The sequence below is a fragment of the Poeciliopsis prolifica genome, unplaced genomic scaffold (assembly GCF_027474105.1).
Source record: "Poeciliopsis prolifica strain line A6 unplaced genomic scaffold, Auburn_PproV2 SCAFFOLD001, whole genome shotgun sequence".
NCBI classification, from domain to species: domain Eukaryota; kingdom Metazoa; phylum Chordata; class Actinopteri; order Cyprinodontiformes; family Poeciliidae; genus Poeciliopsis; species Poeciliopsis prolifica.
This window is the reverse complement of record NW_026562376.1, coordinates 4,731,291-4,755,136: the sequence shown is the minus strand read 5'-3', so window position 1 is coordinate 4,755,136 and position 23,846 is coordinate 4,731,291. Positions and strand designations below refer to the sequence as shown.

Sequence of the window (23,846 nt, the reverse complement as noted above, 5' to 3'; positions counted from 1 at the left end):
AAGGAGTTTCTTCTTCCTTTATTTTATTTTGTAACAAAGGTACAAACGGTGTAAAACTGCATCAGGCTGAATGTAGGAAATATAAATAAGTCCTGAAGCTCAGGAGCTGGATCCAAACTAAAAGCTGTTAAAGCTTAAAAAGTCCAAGTGCGCTCCATCATCGAGAGTTTTCCAGAGTCCAGGTTCAGCTCAGTCTGCCGGGAGGAGGAAGAATGTCGGGCCTTCAGAACCTGAGAGTTCCTGTGTGTTGGAGAACCAGCTCCCTGCAGGGGAGCGTCCAACACCAACCGACTGGCCTCCATCAGTTCCTGAATTGTTGAACTGTTCCTTTAAACGGTCTGTGCTCTCTCTCTCTCACACTCACAAAATGCAGACACACACACACACACTCTCTAAAACAACATCCTCTAACCGAGCCGACCGATGGCAACATTTAAAACATGGCGAGCAGTCAGAAGGCACCTGTTCAGGTACAGCTCTGGAGTCTGGAGGGGGCGTGGCCAATCCGGCAGCCAATCAGAGAGCAGCTCACAATCCAACATGGCGGGAAGTTGCCACAAAGCCGCTGCAGTTAAAGGAGCGTTCCACCTGTTCTACCGCACACCTGCCTCGTTTCTCACCTGGTTCTGCTGCACCCATTGGGGAGTTTCAGTCCAGAACTGGTTCTGCAGTTCAAACATGAGTGAGGTTCACTACTGGTTTTCTAATTGGTCAATGAGAATCAATCACACTGCAAAAACACCAAATCGTACCAAGTATTTTTTTTTACAACAACAGTATTAGGGCCATATTCAGAAAATACAGTCAAAATAATATGTGAATAAAGTCAAAAATAAAGAGAATAAAGTCAATATTTCTGGGATAAATTCATGATATGGCTTTATTCTCATATTTTTTCAGGCTGGCTCTAAATGCATAGGCCATACCAAGAAAAACAATAAAATTACAAAAATAGTCATAAAATTAAAATAATAGTTAATAGTTCAAGAATAGTCATGTCTTTATTCTACATTTTTCTCTCTCAGTATTGCCCTAAAAAAATGTGAAGTAAAAAATTATTCTCATAATTTTTATAATTTTCTTAGCTGGTACAAATATTTTGACATGAGGCCAAAACAAGAAAAAAATACATAAAGTATGAGAATAAAATTATAATATTACAACTTTATTCTCATAATATTTTTCAGTTATATTTTCTAAATGTTGTCGGGTAACCTTAACACTCCTCTGTGTTGTTTTCTTCTTGTCTCTAGTGAAAATATCCTAGTACACTTACATAAGAAAAAAATTACTTTAAGTGACTTTTCAGCAAAATTTAGGAGCTTGTTAAAGTTATATAATTCTTGAATATTGATAAAAATGACACCACCATGAGACTTTTTAAATTCATAAAGGAAGAAAGTCTTTCTATAAGACAGAACTATTTCACACTAGTTCATAAGTTATTGACTTTAACAAGCTCCTATATCTTTTGAAATCATTTACTTTCAGGTGAGTTTTGTCTCATTTCATGTGTGCCAAAAATATTTGGTAAAATTTAGTTTTTGCAGTGCATGTTTATCAGGCCGATCTGAAACAACCAAACTGTCCCTGAGTGAGAAAACGTTTCGTCTATATGTTCTAACATGATTCTGGTTCAGTTCTGAACTGAACGGGTTAAACGTCTCTGAACAGGTCAACTCTAACAGAACCTTCCCTCCTCTGCAGAACCCGTTCTGATGGTTGGGAGTTCTCCTTTTCCAGCAGCGCTCTGTGACCGGACCGCTCCTGTCTGCTGTTGCCGGAGGACCAGCGGGGGGCGCCGATCACTTCAGGAGGGCCTTGTAGAGCATGAGGGAGCGGGCCGTGCTGCGGTCCTGCTCCAGACACAGGATGAAGTCCCTGAGGTTGACCCGAGTGATCCGCTGCCGGAGCTGCTGCCGGGATGAGGAGGCAGAGGAGCCGGAACCGGATCCCGACGTCACCTGAAGGCGGCAACGTTAGAGAGTTAAACTACATCAAAAATACAGTAAATAATTCAAATTACTTTTTTGAAAAAGAAATGGAACATTTTATTGCCTAAAATACAATAACAGCATTTATTTAGTGTACACTTGGTTATTTGTAGCAAAAGATATTTATAAACACAGCGTGAGGCTAATTTGTTGGACTAACCGATCGATCAATAACTACACAGAAAATGGTGCCTAAAAGGAATATTTTTTACAGATTTTGAACCTGGTGAATCTAAGTTTACGCCACGCTACAGATTTTTTTCTTTTATCTTAAATGCAATATGTATGTCTATATTGAGTATTGGTTTTGCTTAATTACTGCTCTAACTGTTGTTCTTCCAGCAAACCGATTCTTTTGAATCGGTTAGGGTTCACTTAGTTCACAGAGTCGTTCTACTGCAGCAGAGTAGCTACAGACACGTCTTTCTGGATGTAAACAATAATATGCAAGAGGATATTGGACTCTTGACTCCTCCCCCATCCTGTAGGCATTTACTTCCCCAGACAAAGGGGAAGTATACGCAAGTTTACTTAAATTAGTTGGCGATTATTTAAATAATCAATTAATAAAGATTAATTTGATTACTCGTTCTGCTCCAGTTAACACCTCACTGAACTTGGCTCGATTCTCGAGTCCTAATTAGACATCTGTTCGACGGAGCAGCTCAGAGTGTGACGGCTAAAATAAAAACTGTGGAGAGAGACGGATTCAGCTAAAATGAACAGATTTTAAAAATCTCCAGCAGCTGTTAACAGTCTAAACCCCTGAAATGAGGGTTAGAGGGTTCATGGCTTCCTCTTCCCTCCCTCCTCTGAGCCTTTAGCTCATTTCTGCAGGGATGCCTCCAGGCTGTGGAGGGCCAAGGGGCTTCATGAGCCACCCTAAATCCCCCCAAGCAGATTCTGACCCCCTTTGTCTGGGGAAGTAAACGCCTACAGGATGGGGGAGGAGTCAAGAGTTCAATATCCTCTTGCATGTTATTGCTTACATCCAGAAAGACGATTCTTTTTCATGCCGTCTGTAGCTTCTCTGCTGCAGTAGAATGACTCTGTTAACTAAGTGAAGCCTTGAGATGTAGGTATTATTAATTTAGTGCAGTGAGCGACAGCAAAAGGGGAAAATAACACAGAAATAACCTTCATAAATAACCCCCAACTCAACATGTTATCATGGTAACTGACAGAAAACAGCTCCACTAACGGATCAGGATTCAACACCAAAAAACACTTCACCGTTTCCCACATAAACAGAATATTCTGTCCATTACAGTTTTGTTTTTAGGCATAGCGTTTATTTCATAATTATTATTAAATGTTCATCTGAACACAGACTGACTCATGATTAAATGCACCTGCTCTAATAATAACTACTCAGAGTTGGCGTGTAGGTCACCATTTTTTATTTTCTAACTGAACCAAACCACCAAATTCTGCAGCACACCTACATGTTCAGGATGTCAAAGTCAAGCTAGCATAACTGACCTACTTCTATCTCCCTCACTACTTTTCTTCTTAAATTAAAACGTTTTCCTGACCGTATCTCATCGTCGTACTGTTGACAACTATTAGGAAAGCACTATTAGGAAAGCACTTTTTCTTTTATAGATCATGTGGATATTTAATATTTAGCACATTATGTTGACAGCTTTGCAGCTAAAATCAATGGTAGCCATTGTAAGTGAGCAGCTTTCTAGGGATCTTGCATGACGTCACAGTACAATGTGTCTGTCATCACAAGGTCACATGACCAAACGGCTAATTACCTCGTTGCTCGCTGAAGCGCCGCCTCCTGAGTCTAACTTGCGTTTCTTTCTCGGCCCGATGGCGGCAAGCGCCGTGAGGTTGGCGTCTCGCTGTCGCATCTGAGCCAGTTCCTGCTGCTGCATCTGTGGACAGGAAGTTGAAGTGGTTCAAACGGGACGTTTCCTGTCTCGGAGCTCATCAGAATCCGAACGTGAAACCAAGCCGTACCTCTTTAGCCTTCTGCTTCAGCCGAGCCTGCTCCGGATCCTCCTGCCGGGCCCGACTCTGGAAGAGAATCAGAAGCTCTTAAAATGTGACCCATTGTGTGACCCAGTAAAACCAGCTGACCAAACGTTCTGGAGCCCAGCTTGGGTTGCCAGGTAACAGGGATGAGCGCCGCTGAGGTTGCTAGGCAATGACACAGTGCAACTTACCACTTCATCTCACCAAGAACCTTTGGTCTCGTTTCTAGTGCAATTAGTAAACATGAAATAAGACAAAACTAACTTACAAGTAATGATTCTGTAAAGAAATCAGAGTCTACTTTAAAATTCTTTTATTCCACATTGTGACATCATCATCCAGGCTCTGTTGCAGTTTCCCCTCATCGGGTTCAGATACAGAGTTAATTAAACAGGTCTCCCGTTTGGTACCTTGGCGGCTTTCAGCAGCATCTCGCGCTCCTGCTCGTCTTTCCGCTGCTTCTCCATGCGCTCCAGCGCCTCGAAGAACCGCAGCTGGGAGCGAACGTCCGACGACTGCTCATAGGTCAGGTTTCCTTCATCCTGAGGGAGGAAGACCACGGATCGGTTACGGCTGATCTGGGTCCGAAACGGACCGTTTGCAGCATATCGTCTATTTAACATCCTGATCGGAGTTGGAACAAGTATGAATGCATTTTATTTAATGGGATATTAATTAATTTGAAAAAGAAAATTAAAAATCTATGCAGCTTTCCAGCTAATGACTAAAGATGAAGGTGATTTTTTTTAAACTAGAGGTGTCCAAGCCAAAGTGCAGCCCAGGGGCCTCGGAATAATTTTGTGTGGCCCTGGTGAAGAGCGGTAAAAACTTCTGCTCTTCAGCAAATGCTATTTGATCCAAATGGAAACTTTTTCTATTTAAAATTCTTTCCTCTTAAATCTTAAATAGAAAATGTTTGTTACAAAAAGTTTATATTTGTTATTTTAAATTCAAATTCAGTTTAGAAAAATCTGAAATACTTTGATTCCAAAGAAATTAAATAGAAAAATACAATTGGAAACAAGCATTTATTATTCTTGGCCAAACACAGCAAAGGTTGATCAGGAACACACAAATTATATTAATTTTATTTAGGCAAATCTACAAGAATGAATTGTTTTGTAACTCATTTCATCCATAAACTGCAAGTTTAATTTATTGAATGCAAATAAAACTATTTTGCAGTTTTAGTTTAAAGAAAATAAACTAAAACTCATCACCTCCTGAGGACTTTGGCCAGAGATGCAAAACATTTGGACTCATAACAGGTTTATTCTGTAAAAACACTTCTCTGTTATTTTTATATATGTATAAAATCGGGTATCAAGAGTCACCATACGTTACCACCAAGGTGTAAATGTTATTCCCACGTTCTCTATGACCTCTCACCTTTGCACCGTCCGTGCGGTGCTGAGCGATCACAGAGGCCTTTTCCAGCAGCGAGCGCAGTCTGGATTCGGTGGCGTGCGAGATGAGGTTCACGACCTCCAGAGGCACCTCCGTCACGCCCAGCTTCTTGGCTGGAGAGCAGAACCCAATAGAACCAAACAGAACCATGAGAACCATCAGAACCTCACAAGCAGTTTGGTTGGAAAGAAACCATTAAGCATGCATTGCTCTCAATTAATGACACTAAAAATGCTCCATAATGCAGCGTTGACAAAACAATTGATGTTGCAGTGGCTCCCTCTGCTGGTGAGGAGAAATATGTATTCACTAAATGATGGATGTACTGACCTGAGTCCAGAACGCGGCGGTGCAGAAGGCCCGGCGGCAGAAACGATTCGTCTTTGCAGGACCGAATCTTGGTGCCGACAAGCTCTGAGCTGGTGGCTAGGATCCGGGCGTTTTCCTCGTTAAGGTTGACCCCGGCCATTGAAGCCACGTCGTTGATGTCGTCATCGTCTCTGGAAGTTCAGAGAGCCAGAACTTTTAGACTGAGTGGCTGGAAGTTCAGCGTTTATTCAGGTATTTATTTCTTATTTGTTTCTCATCACCAGGAGAAAAGTTACACATCTGACCCGCATTAAGCTTGTTATTTTCACCCTACAGTCTGACTGAAATACACAATTATTGGTGTTTATTTTGAGTTTATTCAGCTGAGATTCCGTGATTATCTCTGAAGCTGAATCAGAAACATTCAGAGTGGCTGCACAACCAGTCATCTGCCGGGTTTAGTATGAAGTTTCTGTTCCTGTTGCTGACCTGAAGGTCCCACCCCCGGGGTCAGTGGGTTTCTTCTGATTGGCCTGAGCTGCCAGGTGGACAGGAGCTTTACCTGCCATGGTGGTGGGTCCCCGTAAGAGTGTGGCTGCAAGGAGAGAGACGATCAGAGAGAGGACAGGTCTGAATGCACCGCTCACTTCTCCCTAGTAAAATTCAAGAACTTTTTAAGCATTTTCAATGTAGGTTTTCAAACTTTTCCTCTTTGGTGATGACAAGAAACACAAAAAGACAGTTTCAATTCACCATTATGTGACATTATTTACTATTTATCAATAATGTATTTTTATAGTATTCTACATTCTGCAGCATTGAAACGTCTCTCTTGCTTTACACACCGGACTGGACATCCCAGAATTTAACAAAAAAAGTCTAAATTTCAATAACTTGAACATGTGGAGCCTTAATTTCAATTATACGGATCAATAACTTACAAACTTCCGTATTTGAGAAGCTGGAATCATCTAGTATTTTTTTTTCTTTGAGATTTAACTTGGGTCAGTTAATTTTTTTATTTTTACACGCCCCCCAACTCAACATTTACAGTCGCATGTAAAAATGGCTGGTAACAGATGCACAATTATATAACTGAACATCTTTGGGAATAATAAATATTCCCAGTATTCAACTGTAACATTTTCCAAAGTTAGGCTTTTAATTAAACTTTAGTTTGCACTTTAATACAAAAATAGTCAGTTTGAAAGACTATCTACAGAAATGAAGCGTTTTCCAGTCCTTGAAAACACCTGATTGAAATTCAAGCACTTCCAAGGACTTCAGTCGCCCATTTTTATCAGCTTTAACACAAAACGGAGCACCAAGCCTCACCTGGATGTCTGATCGGCTGACTGAGTACCACAGGAGAACGGGTCTGGATGGTCTGGACTGTAGCTCTGCCTACAGCCTGCAGCAGAAAACAAAACATCATCATGTTTATTGTTAATCACAGCCTTGTTTAGACACATTAAAACTGAAATATTATGCTTCTTTGAGCAGGTTGGGATTGCTCGATGGGCTTTACAAATATTGTCCATGACACTTTTTGCAGAAGATCTTGTTTAGACAATAAGAGTTTTAGTCTCAGTTCTGCTTATTTTGAGCTCCTTTCAGAAAAAGGCTCGTCACTTTAAATCCAAATACGCTGCATGTAACCATGCCAAAGCCTGTCACAATAAGCAATAAATCAATTAATAAAATTAATCATATGACAAACTTACATGAGCTCAATCATTTCCATTCTGATTAATACTTTGTGATGAGCAAGTCTGTTTATTTTCTATCTTTATTTATGGTTTCGGCTGTAGATGGTTTATATTTCTGCATTATTTATCATTGAAATTAGAACAAACTCAATAATTTCCATTTGCATGATGTATCGTTTCCTCTTTCTACCAAAAACTGTATGACTAAAGTCTTCAGTCTGGGGTTTTGGTCTAAGCAGATGAACTGCCTTGTTGCTGAAAACCTCAACTAGGACAATTTTGCTGACAAAGTCTTTATAATTTATTATATTTGTTGTTATGGAAATTCAAAATGTCTTCCAATTCTGGTGTTAAATGTTCTGCACAAAATTGATCTTTGACAGACTAAACTTGCATTTATTATATACCATAATCAACATATTACTTTAAAATGGTCTCAAAACAATATTATCATGTATTACAATAATTTTCGGGACAATTTATATTGTTACTTGCACCCCCCCCCAACTCAACGTTTACAGTCGCATGTAAAAATGGCTGGTAACAGATGCACAATTATATAACTGAACATCTTTGAAAAACAGAAGTAGAGCCTCCTGCACAACCAATGAGAATTCAGCAAGCGGTTTCTGGATGGTAAGTCAGCAACAAAACAAAGTACAACGCACAGCTGGACCTCAGCTTGCATTGCTAGGCGACAGGTGGAACTCTGCTGGTGTTGCTAGGTAACAGGCTGGGCTGTGCTGGGGTTGCTAGGCGACAGGTGGAACTCTGCTGGTGTTGCTAGGTAACAGGCTGGGCTGTGGTTGCTAGGTAAAGAGCAATGCCTGCTGATTCGATGTTACAGTCGGAAGGTTTTGGAAACGCCTCATTTTCTAGACACCAAAAAAACTTATGGGTATTTATTTTAAGCATTTGGGCCATTTTTAGAAGCAGTAAAGACCTAAAAAAAGTGCAAATATGGTTTTTGTCCTCTTTAAACCACTAAAGCGGTGAAGGACGGCTTGCAGAGTTACCGTGTTTGTGATGGGTGGAGTCAGGCGGACCGTGGTTCCCGTGGCGTTGACGGGCAGCCGCGGCCTGATGGCTGCCGTGGTGAGGGATCCGGGGGCGACTGGAGGCGGAGCAGAGGTGGTGGGCGGAGCCGTGGTCAGAGACTGCTGGCTGTTGAGCAGAGTCTGGCGCAGAGCAGGGAGGCTTTTCTGAGGAGACACAGACAAAGTTCATCACTGCAGGAAGCTGCTGGTGGAGGTTTGGTGATTTTATCATCAGGTAATGTTTTCTAATTTGGGTATACAAGTTTTCATGCTGGAAATATGTCTTTATGTTGTTGTTTGTATATTTTTGTACCGTTTTGACTTAATTACTTTTCTGAGTGTGGTGTTCTCTCATCAAATTCCCTTTCTTAGAGTCTGCATACTCCACTTAATAATGAATGGATTACTAAGTTAATCACTTCTATAATTGATTCCTCATTATTAATCATTACAGCCCTATTCACTCCTTTACCAGCAACTGTGGTTATTAACCTCTAATAATCAAAGTTACAGCCTGATAAACATTCATAACAATTATTAATGTAAGTAGCAGTATTTTTACTTGTCTAATTTTATATTTTTAATAAATGTAGTTATTCACAAGTGTAAACATTAAGGTCTAGCTAATACCATTGTTAAAATTTTATAATTCTTTAACAATGTTAGGATTAATAACAGTAAAAAACAGAGTTCAGTTACTACAGCATTTAGAATCAGTTAACCTTATTTGCAAATGCAGCTTTAACAGTAGAAATGTGTTATTTTTCAGGACAGGTACCTTGAGGAAAGGAATGAGGTAGGGCTGTGGAGAGGACTTCAGCTCAGCCTGCAGCCGAGACGTGAACTCCTCGGGTTCGATCTTTGCGTCCTGAAAAGATGTTAGAGCACAAACAGATAAAACATAAATTAAGTCAAAGGAACAAAAAGCAAGAGGAAACCATGAACTGGACCCGAGGAGCATCTGGAGCAGAGCTGGGCAACATGGCCGAAAAATAAAATCTGATCTTTTTTAGGCCATTTTGTTAACGTTTATTATTTCAATCATCCCTCCTGTCAGTTGTAAAATGGAGTGGCAATTTTGGTTTAGTTATAAAAATATTGTCAGAATATGAGCTGAATGGAGACAATTTTACCAGAAGAAAAACTTAAAATGACCAAAAAATAGATTTATTGAGATCTGACATGTTCAGCCGTTTGTAACTTCAAAGTCCTGCAACTGATAATTTTATGCTAATGTGTTATTAAGTTTACTTGAATAAAGTCATATTACAACTTCATTCAGGTGACATTACAACTTGATTCTTGTACAACTTTATTTTTCTTAGTATGGTCCTAATACTCTGTTGCAGTAAAACTTCTAGAACTCACAAGATGCTCTTTTTTGTGTTTGAGTTCTTCTAAAATTACTACGTTAATCTCCTACTATGACATTTCTGGTCATGCTGACATCAAACTGAACTACTGAAACCCAAGTTTTCCAAAAATGAGGTTTTCAAACACCAAAGATTCGATGAATCAATAAAACGGATTTATCGCTCAGCCCTAGGATGCATCAGCAAAAGGATCTTAGCAGCTTACAAGCAGGTCCTGAACGAGGGTCTTCACATTCTTGGACGTATCGGGAGACGGGGAGTTATGCGACGCCAGTTTGATGAGCGTGGACAAGAAGTTTTTGCATTTCTTCACGTTTTCCTGCATTTCCTGTTGGGCACAAATACGTGTGAAAACCAAAGCAACAGCGGGAAGCCGGAAACGATCGAAGATGTTAGAAAATGACGTGATCCGACCTGCGACACCACAGTGACCCTGGCGCCAGGCGGGGTAGCGGGAGGGGGCGTGGCACCGCCGCCGGGTAGAGGTGTGGGCTTGGCGGTGGGCGTCACCCCCGCCGTGATGACCGTGGCGGTTTTCTGAGGCGGCGCCATCTTCACAGCTCCGGCAGCAGGAACTGTGAGGGGCTTCAGAAGCAGAGAGGCGGATTTAGATCCAACCAATGAAACCACATTCATGTGTTAGAACGACCTAGTCAAAGTCCTAACTAAATCCAAGTGAGAGTCTGTGGTATAAATTAATTTTGTTAAATTAAAAAGTTATCAGCAGGATAACTTACCTGCACAGAGGTGGTGGAAGGTGACTGGACTATTCTGGTGGGAGCGGGTGCAGCCAGCCGGACCGTCTGGGGGGCTACAGGCGCCTGCAGACGATTTATGGTTTGTTTCAGAACAAAATGACCTCATTCTGATTTGACTGAAATTACAGATTAACTCCAGAACTTATGAAGAAGATCTTAGTCACGTTCTGATGGTATCCAACTCACCGTGGTGGCAGTGCTGACCCGGATCGTCGATGTTGCCAGCGGTGTTGCGGGTCTCTGGGTGACCACCGTCTGACTCTGCTGCAGCTTGGCCTGAGCCTGGGCCAGAGCCTGCTGAGGAACCAAGACCAGCTGACCCGTCTCGGTCCGGACCAGAACCATTCCTGCAGGAGAAGAAACAAAGCAAGTGATCGGAAAGGTTCTACAGACATGATGAAACGGGACAGCTGAGCTGGATGGAAATCAGAACCAACTGGACAGAAAGGAGATCAAGCAGATAATAAATATTTACAGTTTATTTTTGTGCTCAGCTTTAGGATGAACCATAAAAAACTTCAGGCAGATCAACCCTCAAAATTTGGGAAAAAAGATAAAGAACTTCCAATTTGGGATAAAATTATTAGAGTTGAAACAATTAATCAGATTAATCATGATGAATCCTTTAATTAAAATATTCAAGTCATATATATATATATATATATATGGACTCAAAAAAGGCTATTTGCTGAAAGAACAACAGTCAGAGCAGCAATTAAGCAAAAACTATAAAAACAAATACAAACATTTAGCATTTTAGATTAAATAAAAAAATAAAACTTCATAAATATATTTCGCCCAAAACTCAAGTGACTCAGTTTTAGTGTCACTTGGTTCAAATTCAGTGTGGGAAAAAAAATCTTTTAATCAGGTTTTGCTATCAAATTATTACTACACTGCAAAAACACAAAATCTTTTTTCTGGTCTAGTTTCTAGTGAAACATGTGAAATTAAACAAAACTAACTCTCAAGTAACTTTTGAGAACGACATAGAAGCTTATCTTAAGTAAATAACTCCTATGTATTTATTTTAAAAACAGTAAATCTTAAACTTAGGCCTTCAACTAACATTAATTTTAGCAATCGATTACTCTGACTATTAATTGGCATATTCTGCAAATTTTTCCATTAAGCCACTTACATCTTTTGTACAATTTTGTAAGTGCATTAAATCAATTCAATTCCTTTTTTAAATAAGAAAACAAATATTACCTAAAAGGCAGTGACATAGCATTTATTTAGCATATGCCTGACTTCACATCAGTGTAGTGCAAGACTGAACTGTTGATTATTTATTTTTGTATTAACAGATTAATAATTGTAAAGCAAAAGTTACTAAATAGCATTTTATTTTGATCATTTTACCGATTTTAACTACGTCACTCGAGGATTTGGAAAGAGGTTGTTGAAAATAAAAACTCCAGATGCTCTGGAGTCTGAATACTCCATAAAGTCTGTCTCAACTAGTAGTCAATAATTAAATTAGTTGGCAAATATTTCAAAAATTGTTTTTAATCGTTTCAGCCTTTGTTCCACTTTGAGATCTTTTCCCTTATAGAAAAATGTTCCATCTGCCAGAGGATCGAGTATTTTGTCAACTAATATTAAAACTTAAAGCTGTTCTACTTGATAAGAAGACGGGTTCTTGCAGCGTAGTCAAAGCGTTTGGATCTTTGCTCATCCAGAACCAGGATCCACCACCACAGGTGATGTGCGTCCTCACCTGGAGGGATGGTGAAGCCGGGCGGCAGCTGGATGGTGGTCTGCTGCTGAGGCCGGACAGCCAGGGTGGTCTGTGGGGCAGCCGGCCGGGTTGTTGCGGTCACCAGCTGGGGTCTCTGCGGCTGGATGGAGGCGGCCGCCCCGACAGCAGCACCGGGCGGCCTGACCCCGGTCTGGGCCACCCCGTTGATGGCAGGCTTGGCTGCTGCGAGCGGTGTGCTGGGTCCGGTTTGGGTCTGGATGATGGAGGCCTGGGCTGCAGGAGGAGCCGGGGTGCTGGTCACCAGCATCTTGGTGTGCATTAGAGGGTTGCTGTGGTTCAGGACCTGAGCGGCTGATAGGGAGGCTGAGCCCTTCGGGTCCAAGCCGTTCTGGGCGGTGCTGATCACGGGGCTGGGGAGCCCCTGTAGGGTCACAGCGGGGGAGCCCGCCGGGGACTGAGGGGCAGGGAGTCCGGGTTGTGAAGCCAGGGTCGCACCGGGTGATCCCTCCACTTTCCCGGCTCCGGTGCTGCCGTTCAGGGGCTGCAAGCCGGGGGAAGAGGTCCGGATCGCCTCCACCGGGCTGGGAGCCAGGACAGCAGCCCGGGGGAAGCTAGCAGCGGGCTGGCTGCTCAGAGTTACCGGTACGGGTAAAGCGGGCAAAGAGGGCGCTCCTGTCGCTTGCAAACCGGTTCCGGTGTTTCTTATTGCCCCGGCGGTAACAGAGGAGGGAACGGTTTGCCCGGACAGAGGCTGGTTGGCGCCCGGTTCCCGGGTCGACTCCGCGGTTTGGTGCCCTTGTTGAGGCTCTGAAGACACCGCTTTCCCTGAGAGGCGGCCGGCCGCCGCCACGTCCCGCTTCCCGTCCGGATCAGAAGCCGCGGGGAGGTTTCTGTCGCCCAGCTGGGACTCCAGGGAGCCCACCAGGTCGCTGACCGCCTTCTCGTCCACCTCGGTGGACAGCATGTCCTCCAGCGGGTCGGGGGCTCCCGCCATCTTTGATGCTTCGCTGTTGTGCAAATCGTTTTTTAGAATGTACGCATGCGCCGAGGATCCGGCTGCATTTGGAGCAAAGATCTAGATGGATCAAAGATCTAGATGTACCAAGTCTTTCAGGAAATGTGGGAAAAACAGTTCCGAAGCAACAAAATTACACGTTTTTTAATTATTTAGAGTCGAAAATAAAACAGAAGTTATCAAATAAATGTATAAAATAATAATAAATAATTCTAAATAGTAGAAATATTGTTTATTTTCTCACAGTGGAGAAATTGAGGTGTGTCACAACAGCAATCTGAAAGCAGCTGGGAGCACACAAATTCTCACAAAAATTTTAAAAATGTTATAAGTGAATAATAATTTTAAAAATAAGAAAATTCTATACAGTGAGAGTTTGCAACATTGGAAAAATAATACAGTTCAATTACCATACACTTATATTATTGTTTATTATTGTCAGAAAGCTAAAATTATTTGTGTTAAATGTATAAGATACTTAGAACTGTTGTTAATTTGTAGCAAATTGCCCTTAAGACATATGCATTTTCACAAAGTGTTGCGTTCCTTTAAATGTTTTAAAACTGTCGTCCATTATTTTATACTATTTTTATGCATTGTCAGTTTTTTCATAGATTATGTGAAAATTATTTTAATAGGCATAATATAAGATTTAAAAAAAAACTCAATTTAAGCGGTTTGTTTCTTGTCCTTTGTAGATAATTAAAAGTTAGCAGACGAATGAACCAATGTATTGTTTTATTACACACGAATAAATATAAATGGTTTATAGGTTTTTACTCGCATTTCATGATGCGCATGTTAGGTTTTAAAAAAATTCAATTAACTTCTACTCTTTATATATCTATGATTCACGGCTTCACGAAGTCACGCGATACTCCAAATCCCGTTATCCTCCGCGCTCAGAGCTGTGCCAATGGAGGTGGAGGCGGCCATGTTGTAGCTGCAAAGCGGCGTCAGCGTCATAGGGAATCGAATCGAAAAACACCGGGAGAGACGCCCCTGAACCCTTGTCTGCTGACCGCACGGCTCGGAGGCATCGGTCCCTTCTTATCCCTGTTCCCAGAGCCGAGAAGCGGGAGCCACCATGAGCGGCGGGACACCTTATCTGGGTAGTAAGATCAGCCTGATCTCCAAGGCCGAGATTCGCTATGAGGGGATCCTGTACACCATCGACACCGAGAACTCCACCGTGGCCCTTGCTAAAGGTAAGAGTTTCACCTGGGCTAAAGGTAAGAGCTTCCTCGAGGCTAAAGTGAACTGGAGGCGGTGTGTGGGTGTTTAACGGAAAATGAAAGCGAGCTAAGTGTTGCGACCGAAGTTAGCTTGCTATTGATAGCCTTTCAGTTTAAAGGTGTATACTCTTGTTTTTTCAAAGTCATATTAACTATTAAATATTAGCTCTAGTCTGAACACTAACAACACATTTTGCAATGTATTTTTTCATTTAGGAACCCTTTATTTTATATATCCAAACAAAACTGTTTAACTACAGTCCCTTTTTGACCTTCTGCTCATAATGTAAATAAGCATGTCTTATTTTCATTATGAAAGGCTTATGTCATAATAAGCATGGAATTAGATGTTATTAGTTATAATATTTTTGAATTTTAGCAAAATCTTAGCTCTTCAGCAGGACAGAGTTCTTAAAAAATGGAGAACAGCCCTTTACTGAAGTGCTGATTCAGAAATTGTGAATCAGATACTAACTTCATCGTGGCCCTGAAGAAATAAACAGAGGAATCCAGATAACTCTTATTGACTATAAAGGGAAATCACACGGAAAAATTAATGTAAAATCCAATAATTATTTTAAAAACTAGCAAAAATGATTAAAAAATAATATAGTCATCAAATTTCTTATAATAAAATAGTTTCAAAGCAAGGTGCTGGTTAGTTTTAACAGTCCTTGCTGTTTGCAGGATATTTTTATTTCATTTGGGCCAGTGTAACCTGATCTGGATTCTAACCAACTTTGAAATTGTGGAAAGTGGAAACAGAAGCAAACATCTGATTTTGGAGCATCTTCAGAAGGATTGTTGTGCAGGAAGGATGACCTCTGACCCCTGAGGTTTATAAGCTGCACATCAAAATAGGACAAAATCCGGCCTGTCACCAGCTGCAAATCAGGGTTCACACATAATCAATTTGAGTCAAGAGATTTAAATGAGATGCAGCTTTTTCTCCTTGTTAAGGCAGAAATAAGAAGGTGAAACTTATACCAGAATATGATTGAAGCGATGTCTGATTTTGTTAAATCATCCGAGAGGCACAACAGAATTAAAATCATATTCTCTAAACAATAACTCTAGACATGTGTTTTACTTACAGGAATTAGATTTTTAAAGATGAGTGACATCAGCTGATGTGAATCCATATTTCTTCTATGTTTAAGTGTCTGGAGCTTATTGAGAAAAATCCCATTTTGCTGATGTTTGTGCCCAACATGGTTTTTCATTTAAAAAAAAAGTCTTTTCCGAAAGTAGATAGACAGGCTTTTAATTTGCCATGTTTATTTCTGCTGGAAGTATTTTTTTAAATATATTTATCTCAAAGCTAGGCCTCACTTTTCTCCAAAATGTAACAATTTTTCACAGTTTTTTCCCCCATTAAAAGGGAAACTGGGTTTTTGGTGAAGCAAAATGCTGCTGTGCTTTTTTGGAGGTTTCTGATTGGGACATTTTTAACTTCAGTTATTTATGTAAACATGGAAAATGCTTAGCTATTAGCCTAACCTCTAATCCGACCTACAACCTCACAAGCACATATAACAAGAATGGCGAACTACATGTTTATGGTTCTACTATAAATCCAATCAAAACACCTTCTCAAAAAAACTTTTTAGATGCTAATGAGAATATTTTCTTTGCAACTTTTAATGTTAGTTTAATGTTTCAGTCTGAATGGGGAGTTTTTTTTTTGTTGTTGTTTTTTGCCACACCTCCTAACTGTCAAACTGTGAGTCAAATTCTGAGTTTTCTTTGCCTCAGTCCGCTCCTTTGGTACCGAGGATCGCCCGACGGACCGGCCCATTCCTCCCCGAGACGACATCTTTGAGTACATTATCTTCAGGGGCAGCGACATCAAGGACCTGACGGTGTGTGAGCCGCCCAAACCGACCTGCTCACTCCCTCAGGACCCGGCCATCGTCCAGGTATTTCTGTTCTTGCATCACTGTATGTCACTGGATTTTACTCAAAGGCTCTTAGAGGCATTTTGTTGTAACTAACAATGCAATTTTAGATTTTAAATTAATGTTTAATGACAAAAGTAGAAAATAAGTTATAGATCCAGAAAAGAGTCCCAAATGTTTGCTTTATGAAGACAAAAAGTCACAACCAAATAAAACTAAACTATGATGAAGAACCAAAAACTACTCTAACCCTGGTTCTGACCCAGTTTCACGACCTCCTGACCTTGTGCGTTTCTTCTTCTGCAGTCTTCCATCAGCACCAGCTCCTCCTCAGCGGCGGCCTCGGCTCCGACTCCCTTCCAGTCCTCTGGTTCCTACGGGCTTTTCAACAGAGCTCCGGTTCCCGCCTACAACCAGTTCAGCACCAGCCCACTGGTCTCACCCCAGTTTGGACCCGTTGGTGTGGGTAAGTCAGGGCAGTGGGGGAGTTTCTGCTTCAGGGCGGCATGATATCCAAGGGTTCAGAGTCTGTGAGTGGTTCTGGATCACGTTCTTCATGCCAAAGGAAGTGAGGAGGCGTCGGGTCAGAGGCGTCAGTCTGAGGCCTTCGCCGCTTCCTCGACACGTTTTGTTTTGTTGATTTTAGATTCAGGAAAAAGTTGATTTAATGGGAGCAAAGCTTTGATAGATGAACTCGTCTAGTCTGTGATTATTTCTTCAAACTTGGATCTGTGTGTAAAGCAGAAGTTCTTGACGGCTGGAAGAGTTTCCTCCTAACCTCCAGGTCAAAGTGTTCTGGTGAAACGATCAGACATGTAACATCAGATGGATGTATTATCAGTTGTTTGGCTGTAACTGGGTTCGATTCCACTCAGCTCCAGCTCTCTGTGTGTGTGGTCGGTTGGTGTTCTGGTATCGATACGCCCCAGCTGTTCTCCAGATGTTCGTCCATTAGTCCGGAGCAGAAAGTGTTTCCGGGTCTCAGTTGTGTTGCTGTTCTTCCACACAGGGCGGTCCACAGTCTTCTTTGTGAACTCCAGTCTGAGCGGTTCTGACTTACGCTCTGTTGGGACTTTAACTGCAGGTAAAGACCAGCAGGAAGCGGACTCTCGGATCGGTCCCACCAGTGGTGTGTGTGAAAGGGTGATGGTTAATTTTTGAACATGGCGGCGCTTCCTGTCCCCTGGTGTTTTCCTGTCCTGCTAATGTTGACCCACAAACACTTCGCTGGTGTTTTCCTACTGCAGTGAATATTAATCTTGCCTCTGACTTTTCACTCTCATTGCTTCACTTTTTCTTCCTGCAGAAATTCAAACCGCAGGCAGGAAGCTAATTAACCTCATAACTGTTTATTTGCAGGAACAGTTCTCTAAGTGTGTGAGAAAATGGCTGAAATACACAAATGTCATATTTTATGTTTTTCTTGCACTGTAAAATCACCAAATCTTACCATCTGGCTCCTAGTGTGAATATTTTGGTACACTTCAAATAAGGAAAAACTAACTTACAAGTAACATTTCATCAAAATATACTAGCTTGATTAAGTCAATAATTCCTTTAATGTTGATTTAAAAAGTACTAGTTCCCTATTTCACTTATAACATGGGAAAAATTATCATTGTTGAAACATTGCGATTGAAACAACTTGCCAATGGAACAAGTAATTTTCATCGATATTATGGAATTATTGACTTAAAACAAGTTTCTATATCTTGATTAAAACCTCCATGTAAGTTAGTTTTGGTGTGTTTTCAAGTGGAAGAAGATATTTGCTCTACAAACTAGACAAAGTGCAGGTTTAACCAGCAGGTGGAAGGTTGATCGGGTCTCTGGAGTTACTAATCGTACTGGTTTGTATGTGGGAATCTTTAATTTGTCTTTTTCCTCCCTGATTCTGCTCAGGCTGCAGCAGCCCGGGTCTGGAAGCTCTCAGGAAGAGTCCCTCCCTGGACCAAGGGAGCCAGAGCGGCCCGACTGTCCCGGCGTCCACCGCCACGGCTCCAGCCCCCGGTCTGGGACGGAGAAGCCCGGCACACGTCCGCGCCGCACCAGCGGGTCCATCTCAGAGCAGCCACAAGGCCCAGCAACAGGACGGAGTGGACAATCTGAGAGGTGAGAGCCTTCAGCCTCTGGAGATGAACAGGGACCATGATACTGCCAGAATCAGTCTGCTAAATGAAAACAAGCTCAGGGATCCAATCTGAACCTTGAAAACAAACATAAACAAATCAGCTGGGCAGAAAGCTGCAGATTGCTGCTCATGTTCGTCATGGAAACAAATTAAAGGGGCAGTATTATGTATATTCCATCCACATTCGTAGCACAAACACATAATAGTCGTTATAAAAATGCTGAATATATAAAATATGACGCCTTGAAAGTGGGACACTGTCTCTTTAAAAACTCCTGCTCTTTTTGAAACTCCACCTACATCATCACATCACAACTTACTGACCTTTCAACAAAGTTTTTACCAGCGTTGCATTGAGAAGTAGCTCGTAGAATGAGCTCAGCAGGTGTTTGCTAATTGCTACTGGCTAGTCTGAAGGAGATGATTTGCTCTGTGAGGTGGAAGCTTGGAAACTGCAGCCTTGAGGAGGATTTCTCAAACATAGATTAAATAATCAAGACAAAGCTCAATTTATGTTTTTGATGATGTACAGCCCAAGAAAGTGCATTTTGGATTATACTGCCCCTTTAAACTTCAGAACAACAACAGAGACGCTGCTGCCATGTTCTCACTGTGCTGCAGAATTCAGAGTTTCAGGGTGGAGTTTAGTGAAGCAGCTGCTCCCTGGACGCTGTGTGGAGACTCAAACTGTGTTGCTGTTCCAGGGTCAGACGTCCACAGCAGAGCTGAGGGCGATCAGGCGCGAGGAGAAGGCAGGGAGCCCAGTAAACGCTCCACAGGTCAAAGTCTGCTCCCCTCTGCAGCCATCCTGCATGCCCTCCATCTTTATTAGACTTCATCTCCATAGGGATGATGGAGACTCTGCATCTCCTCCATCATTCTGTCACTAAGGGTGTTTTCACACCTGATAGTCCAGTAGACTAGGTTAGAATGGAGACAAAAATTGCAATATTTGTTGAATTTTCAGCTGCTGCAGATTTGTTTTACTTTGCACTGTCAAACGATCCAAACATTTTGGAAAAACCTGTTCACCTCCTCACCTGTGGGGGCACTGCACCAAGAACCACTGAAGGAAACGACATGAAAACCTTAGAATACGATACTGAGCTCAACTTCTTTCTTCGCGAAATGTAAACTTAAACGGAGTGGCGTCAGATTTTAGCATTTTTAGGATTTCTCTCTTGTCTTTGGTAAAAGACAATGAGTTGTTTCTTTGCTCTTGTGTGTTTTTGGTTGTTTTTACCCAGAATGCCCTGCGCTGAAGTGCTCTTCCTTTTCTGGTTTGCCGTTCACAAATGCATTCAAACCTCTTCAAGAAACATCAAATTTTAGATAATTTTTTATTTGCTTTTCAATAGTTTTGACATGATCATACCAAGAGATGACTGAGTTCTGTGGTGGAAAACTTTTATTTTCATATAATATATTATGACTTAATTTCCAGAAATTACAGTTTTTATCACACCACAGTTTTGATTTTAAGAAAATATGCAACATTTACTTATTTTTGATGTGATTAAACTTGATATTAATCACATAAAATTTTATTTCACAGTTCTTATGTTTGTTTTTTCCTTGCAGCTCTAGCTGGAAGAGCAAAGATGAATTTTGTCTGGCAGCCAATTTGAAAATAAGCATCAGAAATATTTAAATAAATTATTTTTACTTACATTTCATTAAAAATGTAAAGCAAATTAAACAGGGCTGGTGTGAATGCATCCTAACTCCTGCAGCTTTTCATCCTCACCTCCTGTTCTACGGCTCCATCTCTGCATCTCTTCCATTTGTTCCGTTTCTCTTCTTCCTCTCTGCTGATGCTGTGCTTCTCTCCGTCTCCAGCAGGTGGCGGTGGCACGGCGAACCGGCGCGGCCGGGGGGGCGGTCATCACGGCCGGGGCCGCTTCAACGTGCGCCGAGACGGACCCATGAAGTTCGAGAAGGACTTTGACTTCGAGAGCGCCAACGCCCAGTTCAACAAGGAGGAGATCGAGAAGGAGTTCCAGAGCAAGCTGAAGCTGAAAGGTTGGAGTTAACTGGTTATACTGGGAAATCTGAGGGAAGCATCACTGGGATGTAAAATTGAACACATTTCTTTGACTAAAGGAAATGGAAACAACCGGAAGTTTTTGTAGCTAAACTGTAATTTTTATTTTATTTTTTGTCTCAGATGAGAAGTCGGAGAAAGCTCTGAATGGAGAGGATAAGGCAGACTCTGGAGTGGAAACCCAGAACAGTGAAGGCAACAACGAAGAGGAGAGCGACCCGCTGGGCCCAAACTGCTACTACGATAAGTCCAAGTCGTTCTTCGACAACATCTCCTGTGACGACACAAGGTACGGCACCGGTTCGTTATCCTGGAGGCAGACTGGTAGATGATGCACAACGCAGCTTGTAAACTGATTCCCGAACGGATCTGAACACGTAAACTGATTCCCGAACGGATCTGAACACGTAAACTGATTCCTGAACGGATCTGAACACGTAAACTGATTCCCGAACGGATCTGAACACGTAAACTGATTTTCTGAGAGCCAGATATGTGAACTGATTCTGAACCAGATCTGAACATAATATATTACTTGAGAATCAGAAGTGTGTAAAGACCTATTAAAAGAATCATTTAAAGAACCGAAGAAAGTCATTTTTAACTAAGCAGGAACTGATTGAGATCAGCAGTTCGGGGATATTTGTGTCATTGAGCAGCCATGTTTTCTTGTTTTCCTGCTCTGATCCTGATCTTTTGGTGTTTTTAGGAAAGCTGGAGATAAAGCTGGAGCTTCAGGTTTCCCTCGGTGAGTTGAGCTGATTCTGGAGGCCGAGTTATAAACCAGTCTTTCTGAGTGCGATCGGAGCTCTGATCAGAACATCGTCAGCGCTTTTGTCAGCAGATGTTTACAGATCTATCAGCAGCTTTTTGTTGTTCTAAGGGGATTAAACCCGATTAGACTCTAACCAGATTAAACTGGATTTGTCGGCTGTTTCTGCGGCGCTCTGAGCGTTTCCTTCTCGTCCTGCAGGGAGCGCCGGCAGACCTGGGCGGAGGAGAGGAGGATGAACGCAGAGACCTTCGGCATCCCTCTGCGCCGGGGCCGCGGAGGTTACCGGGGCCGCGGGGGGATGGGCTTCAGAGGGGGCAGAGGTCGCTCAGCCAGCCGGGGGTCATTCGGGCCCCCACAGGGCGGCGGCGGCGGCGGTGGCGGCTTCAGGGGGGGATACCGAGGCAACCAGGCAGGGCGCGAATTCGCCAACTTACCATACAGGGTGAGTGTGAAGCCTGAGGCGAAATTTATTTGTTTGTTTGGTTTTTGAAGATTTAATTTTCGCAAATCTATTTTTTTTTTCCAGCAGAAGCTTGTTGGGTTTCCATAGTGCACCCAGAGCCGCCATCTTGTTTTACAGCTTCTATTTGTTTGGATTTTGAATTCAGTCAGTTGCAGCAGACATAAAATATTATTTTACATTTATTTCATTTTTGTTTTTATTTTTATGTTATTTTAAAAAACATTATTAGTATGTGGCCATACAGTTGCCTAAAACAGAAGTAATAAGTAGTTTTTAAATTATAATCTTTATCACAATAACAAATTGTCGCCATAAAGTTCTAAGTCCTTATTTGCCAACTCTAAGCACAGTTACGTCTTGTCTATTGTATCTGCTGCCTAAAGATTTACCTTTAAAAGATTTACATTTTTTGTTGTTGCTGTTTTTCTGACGCAGAAGGACAACAAAGTGGCGGCGTAGTGTCGACAGGAGGAGGCGGCTCCGACACGCTGCGACTCCCTCCGTGGGAAAATGGCTAGCTTTGGTTCTCTCCTGTCCACTAAACTCCCGAAGATCGTCGTCTCCTCGTCGTTTCTGTCACCAGCACTGGAGTAGACTCTGAATGCAGCTTAACGTTCCGTCTGTCTCAGACCACCATGATAATGATGCATTTTATTAGAGAAAGCGATTCCCTCTAAATGTTCTAGTTCCTCAGCTGTGGACGCTCTCGTAGCTTTATCAGGGTTCTTCCTGCAGAGGGCGCTGCAGGCTCTCTATAACATGGATTTTTTTTTTCTCCTATGGCATTCTCTGGTCCACCTGTCTATCGTCACTGGTTTCACTGGTTGCTGTGTGGTTGTTTCTAACTCCCAGTTCGCACAGATTCACCACAGATTGTTCCTTTTTTATTTTGTTTTGATTTTTTTTTTTTTCACTGCAGGAACCTCATTTTGCTTCTGTTCATCTCTGAATTATTGCACTCTGAATTTATTAAATCCAATGATACAAACTGCACCATAAGGAGCAGATTTCCTCACCATGAAATCCAGATTATTAGTATTGAGAAATATTGAATTGGTGAGAATTAGATCTTTCAAACCACTGACTTGTAGAACCAAATGTTTTTGGGGTTTTTGTGATTCAGAGATGGAACAGGAAGCTCCAGATTTTCCTCCTGTGCTTTAACTCTTCCTACCTGGAGCCAGTCGGCCGGCCGGCCAGTCTCGTTACAGTCTTCATGAAGCCACTAAACCCGAAAGTGCTGCACGCCGGCCGGCCGGCAGGAAGTGATGTCACACAGATAGATGGAGCTGTGCACTGTAGCAACGTCAATCAACAATATTCTTGCTTTTGGTTCAGGCATGATCAGAACCTGTAAGCGATGTCAGTCGTGTTTTTTTTTTTTTCCTTTTTGTTTATTTTTTGTCTCCACTGCTCGCTCGGATCAGAATATCCGACATTTAAAGATCCAATCAGAACATTTCAGTAAATTACAGGTGGTTGTGTCTTTTGGCTGCTTTCAATTCGGACAGCAAACACCGTAGTTTCTCAAGGGAAAAATAAAAAAAACTTCCCACGATCCGAAATGCAGAGCCACCTTTAAACTGTGCTCAGGAAACGGGAAAGGAACCGGTTCTTTTCAGACGAAAAGAACTGTTTGAGACGTTGAGGTTCCTAACTTGAAGTCGGTTTGGATTTGCAGAGAAACAGTTTTTGTTCTGGTGTGTTCAGTGGCAGGTTCTGGTTCCAGCCTGGATCCACAACTGAAGAAAAAAAAAGTGAGCTTTTAAATGATGCATTGTAAAATAAAAAACTGAAATAAAGACACTAAGTTTGCAGAAATGCTTGCTTCTTGTTTCTTCATTTTAATGGTTCAGAAATCTTGTTAATGGTAATTATTGAATATTTTTGAAAAATGTGTAATTTAAATTTCTTTTAGCATATTTATCTCAATTAACGCAGTAATGCATTCTAAATATATTTTGTGTGCAGTTTACCTATTATGTGAAGTAACTTATTTAAAAATGA

The 23,846-nt window shown here is 41.7% G+C and overlaps 2 protein-coding genes across 6 annotated transcripts; one reads left to right on the top strand and one right to left on the bottom strand.

Annotated features, from left to right (window-relative positions):
* Positions 1–3: 3 nt before the first annotated feature.
* Positions 4–13,286, bottom strand: LOC129364076 (transcription initiation factor TFIID subunit 4-like). The gene is made up of 15 exons (XM_055036502.1): positions 12,297–13,286; positions 10,760–10,920; positions 10,553–10,636; positions 10,230–10,400; positions 10,021–10,143; positions 9,221–9,310; positions 8,422–8,607; positions 7,032–7,107; positions 6,186–6,291; positions 5,718–5,887; positions 5,370–5,500; positions 4,391–4,522; positions 3,966–4,022; positions 3,758–3,880; positions 4–1,964 (listed from the first exon to the last, which is right to left on the bottom strand). The coding sequence occupies exons 1-15, from the start codon at positions 13,270–13,272 to the stop codon at positions 1,806–1,808; spliced, it is 2,745 nt and encodes a 914-aa protein (XP_054892477.1). The 5' UTR covers positions 13,273–13,286; the 3' UTR covers positions 4–1,805.
* A 903-nt stretch (positions 13,287–14,189) lies between these two features.
* On the top strand, positions 14,190–23,660 carry lsm14aa (LSM14A mRNA processing body assembly factor a). Of its 5 annotated transcripts, none has more exons than XM_055036662.1 (11): positions 14,190–14,501; positions 16,284–16,447; positions 16,733–16,892; positions 17,436–17,510; positions 18,329–18,538; positions 19,262–19,336; positions 20,400–20,579; positions 20,725–20,890; positions 21,311–21,349; positions 21,575–21,818; positions 22,275–23,660. In XM_055036662.1, exons 1-11 carry the CDS (start codon positions 14,381–14,383, stop codon positions 22,296–22,298), a joined length of 1,458 nt encoding a protein of 485 aa, XP_054892637.1. In that variant the 5' UTR covers positions 14,190–14,380; the 3' UTR covers positions 22,299–23,660. The 5 variants fall into 5 exon arrangements, with proteins under 5 accessions (XP_054892637.1, XP_054892630.1, XP_054892646.1 ...); XM_055036655.1 differs by having other exon boundaries at positions 20,397–20,579; XM_055036671.1 differs by lacking the exon at positions 17,436–17,510 and having other exon boundaries at positions 20,397–20,579.
* The last annotated feature ends 186 nt before the right edge of the window (positions 23,661–23,846 follow it).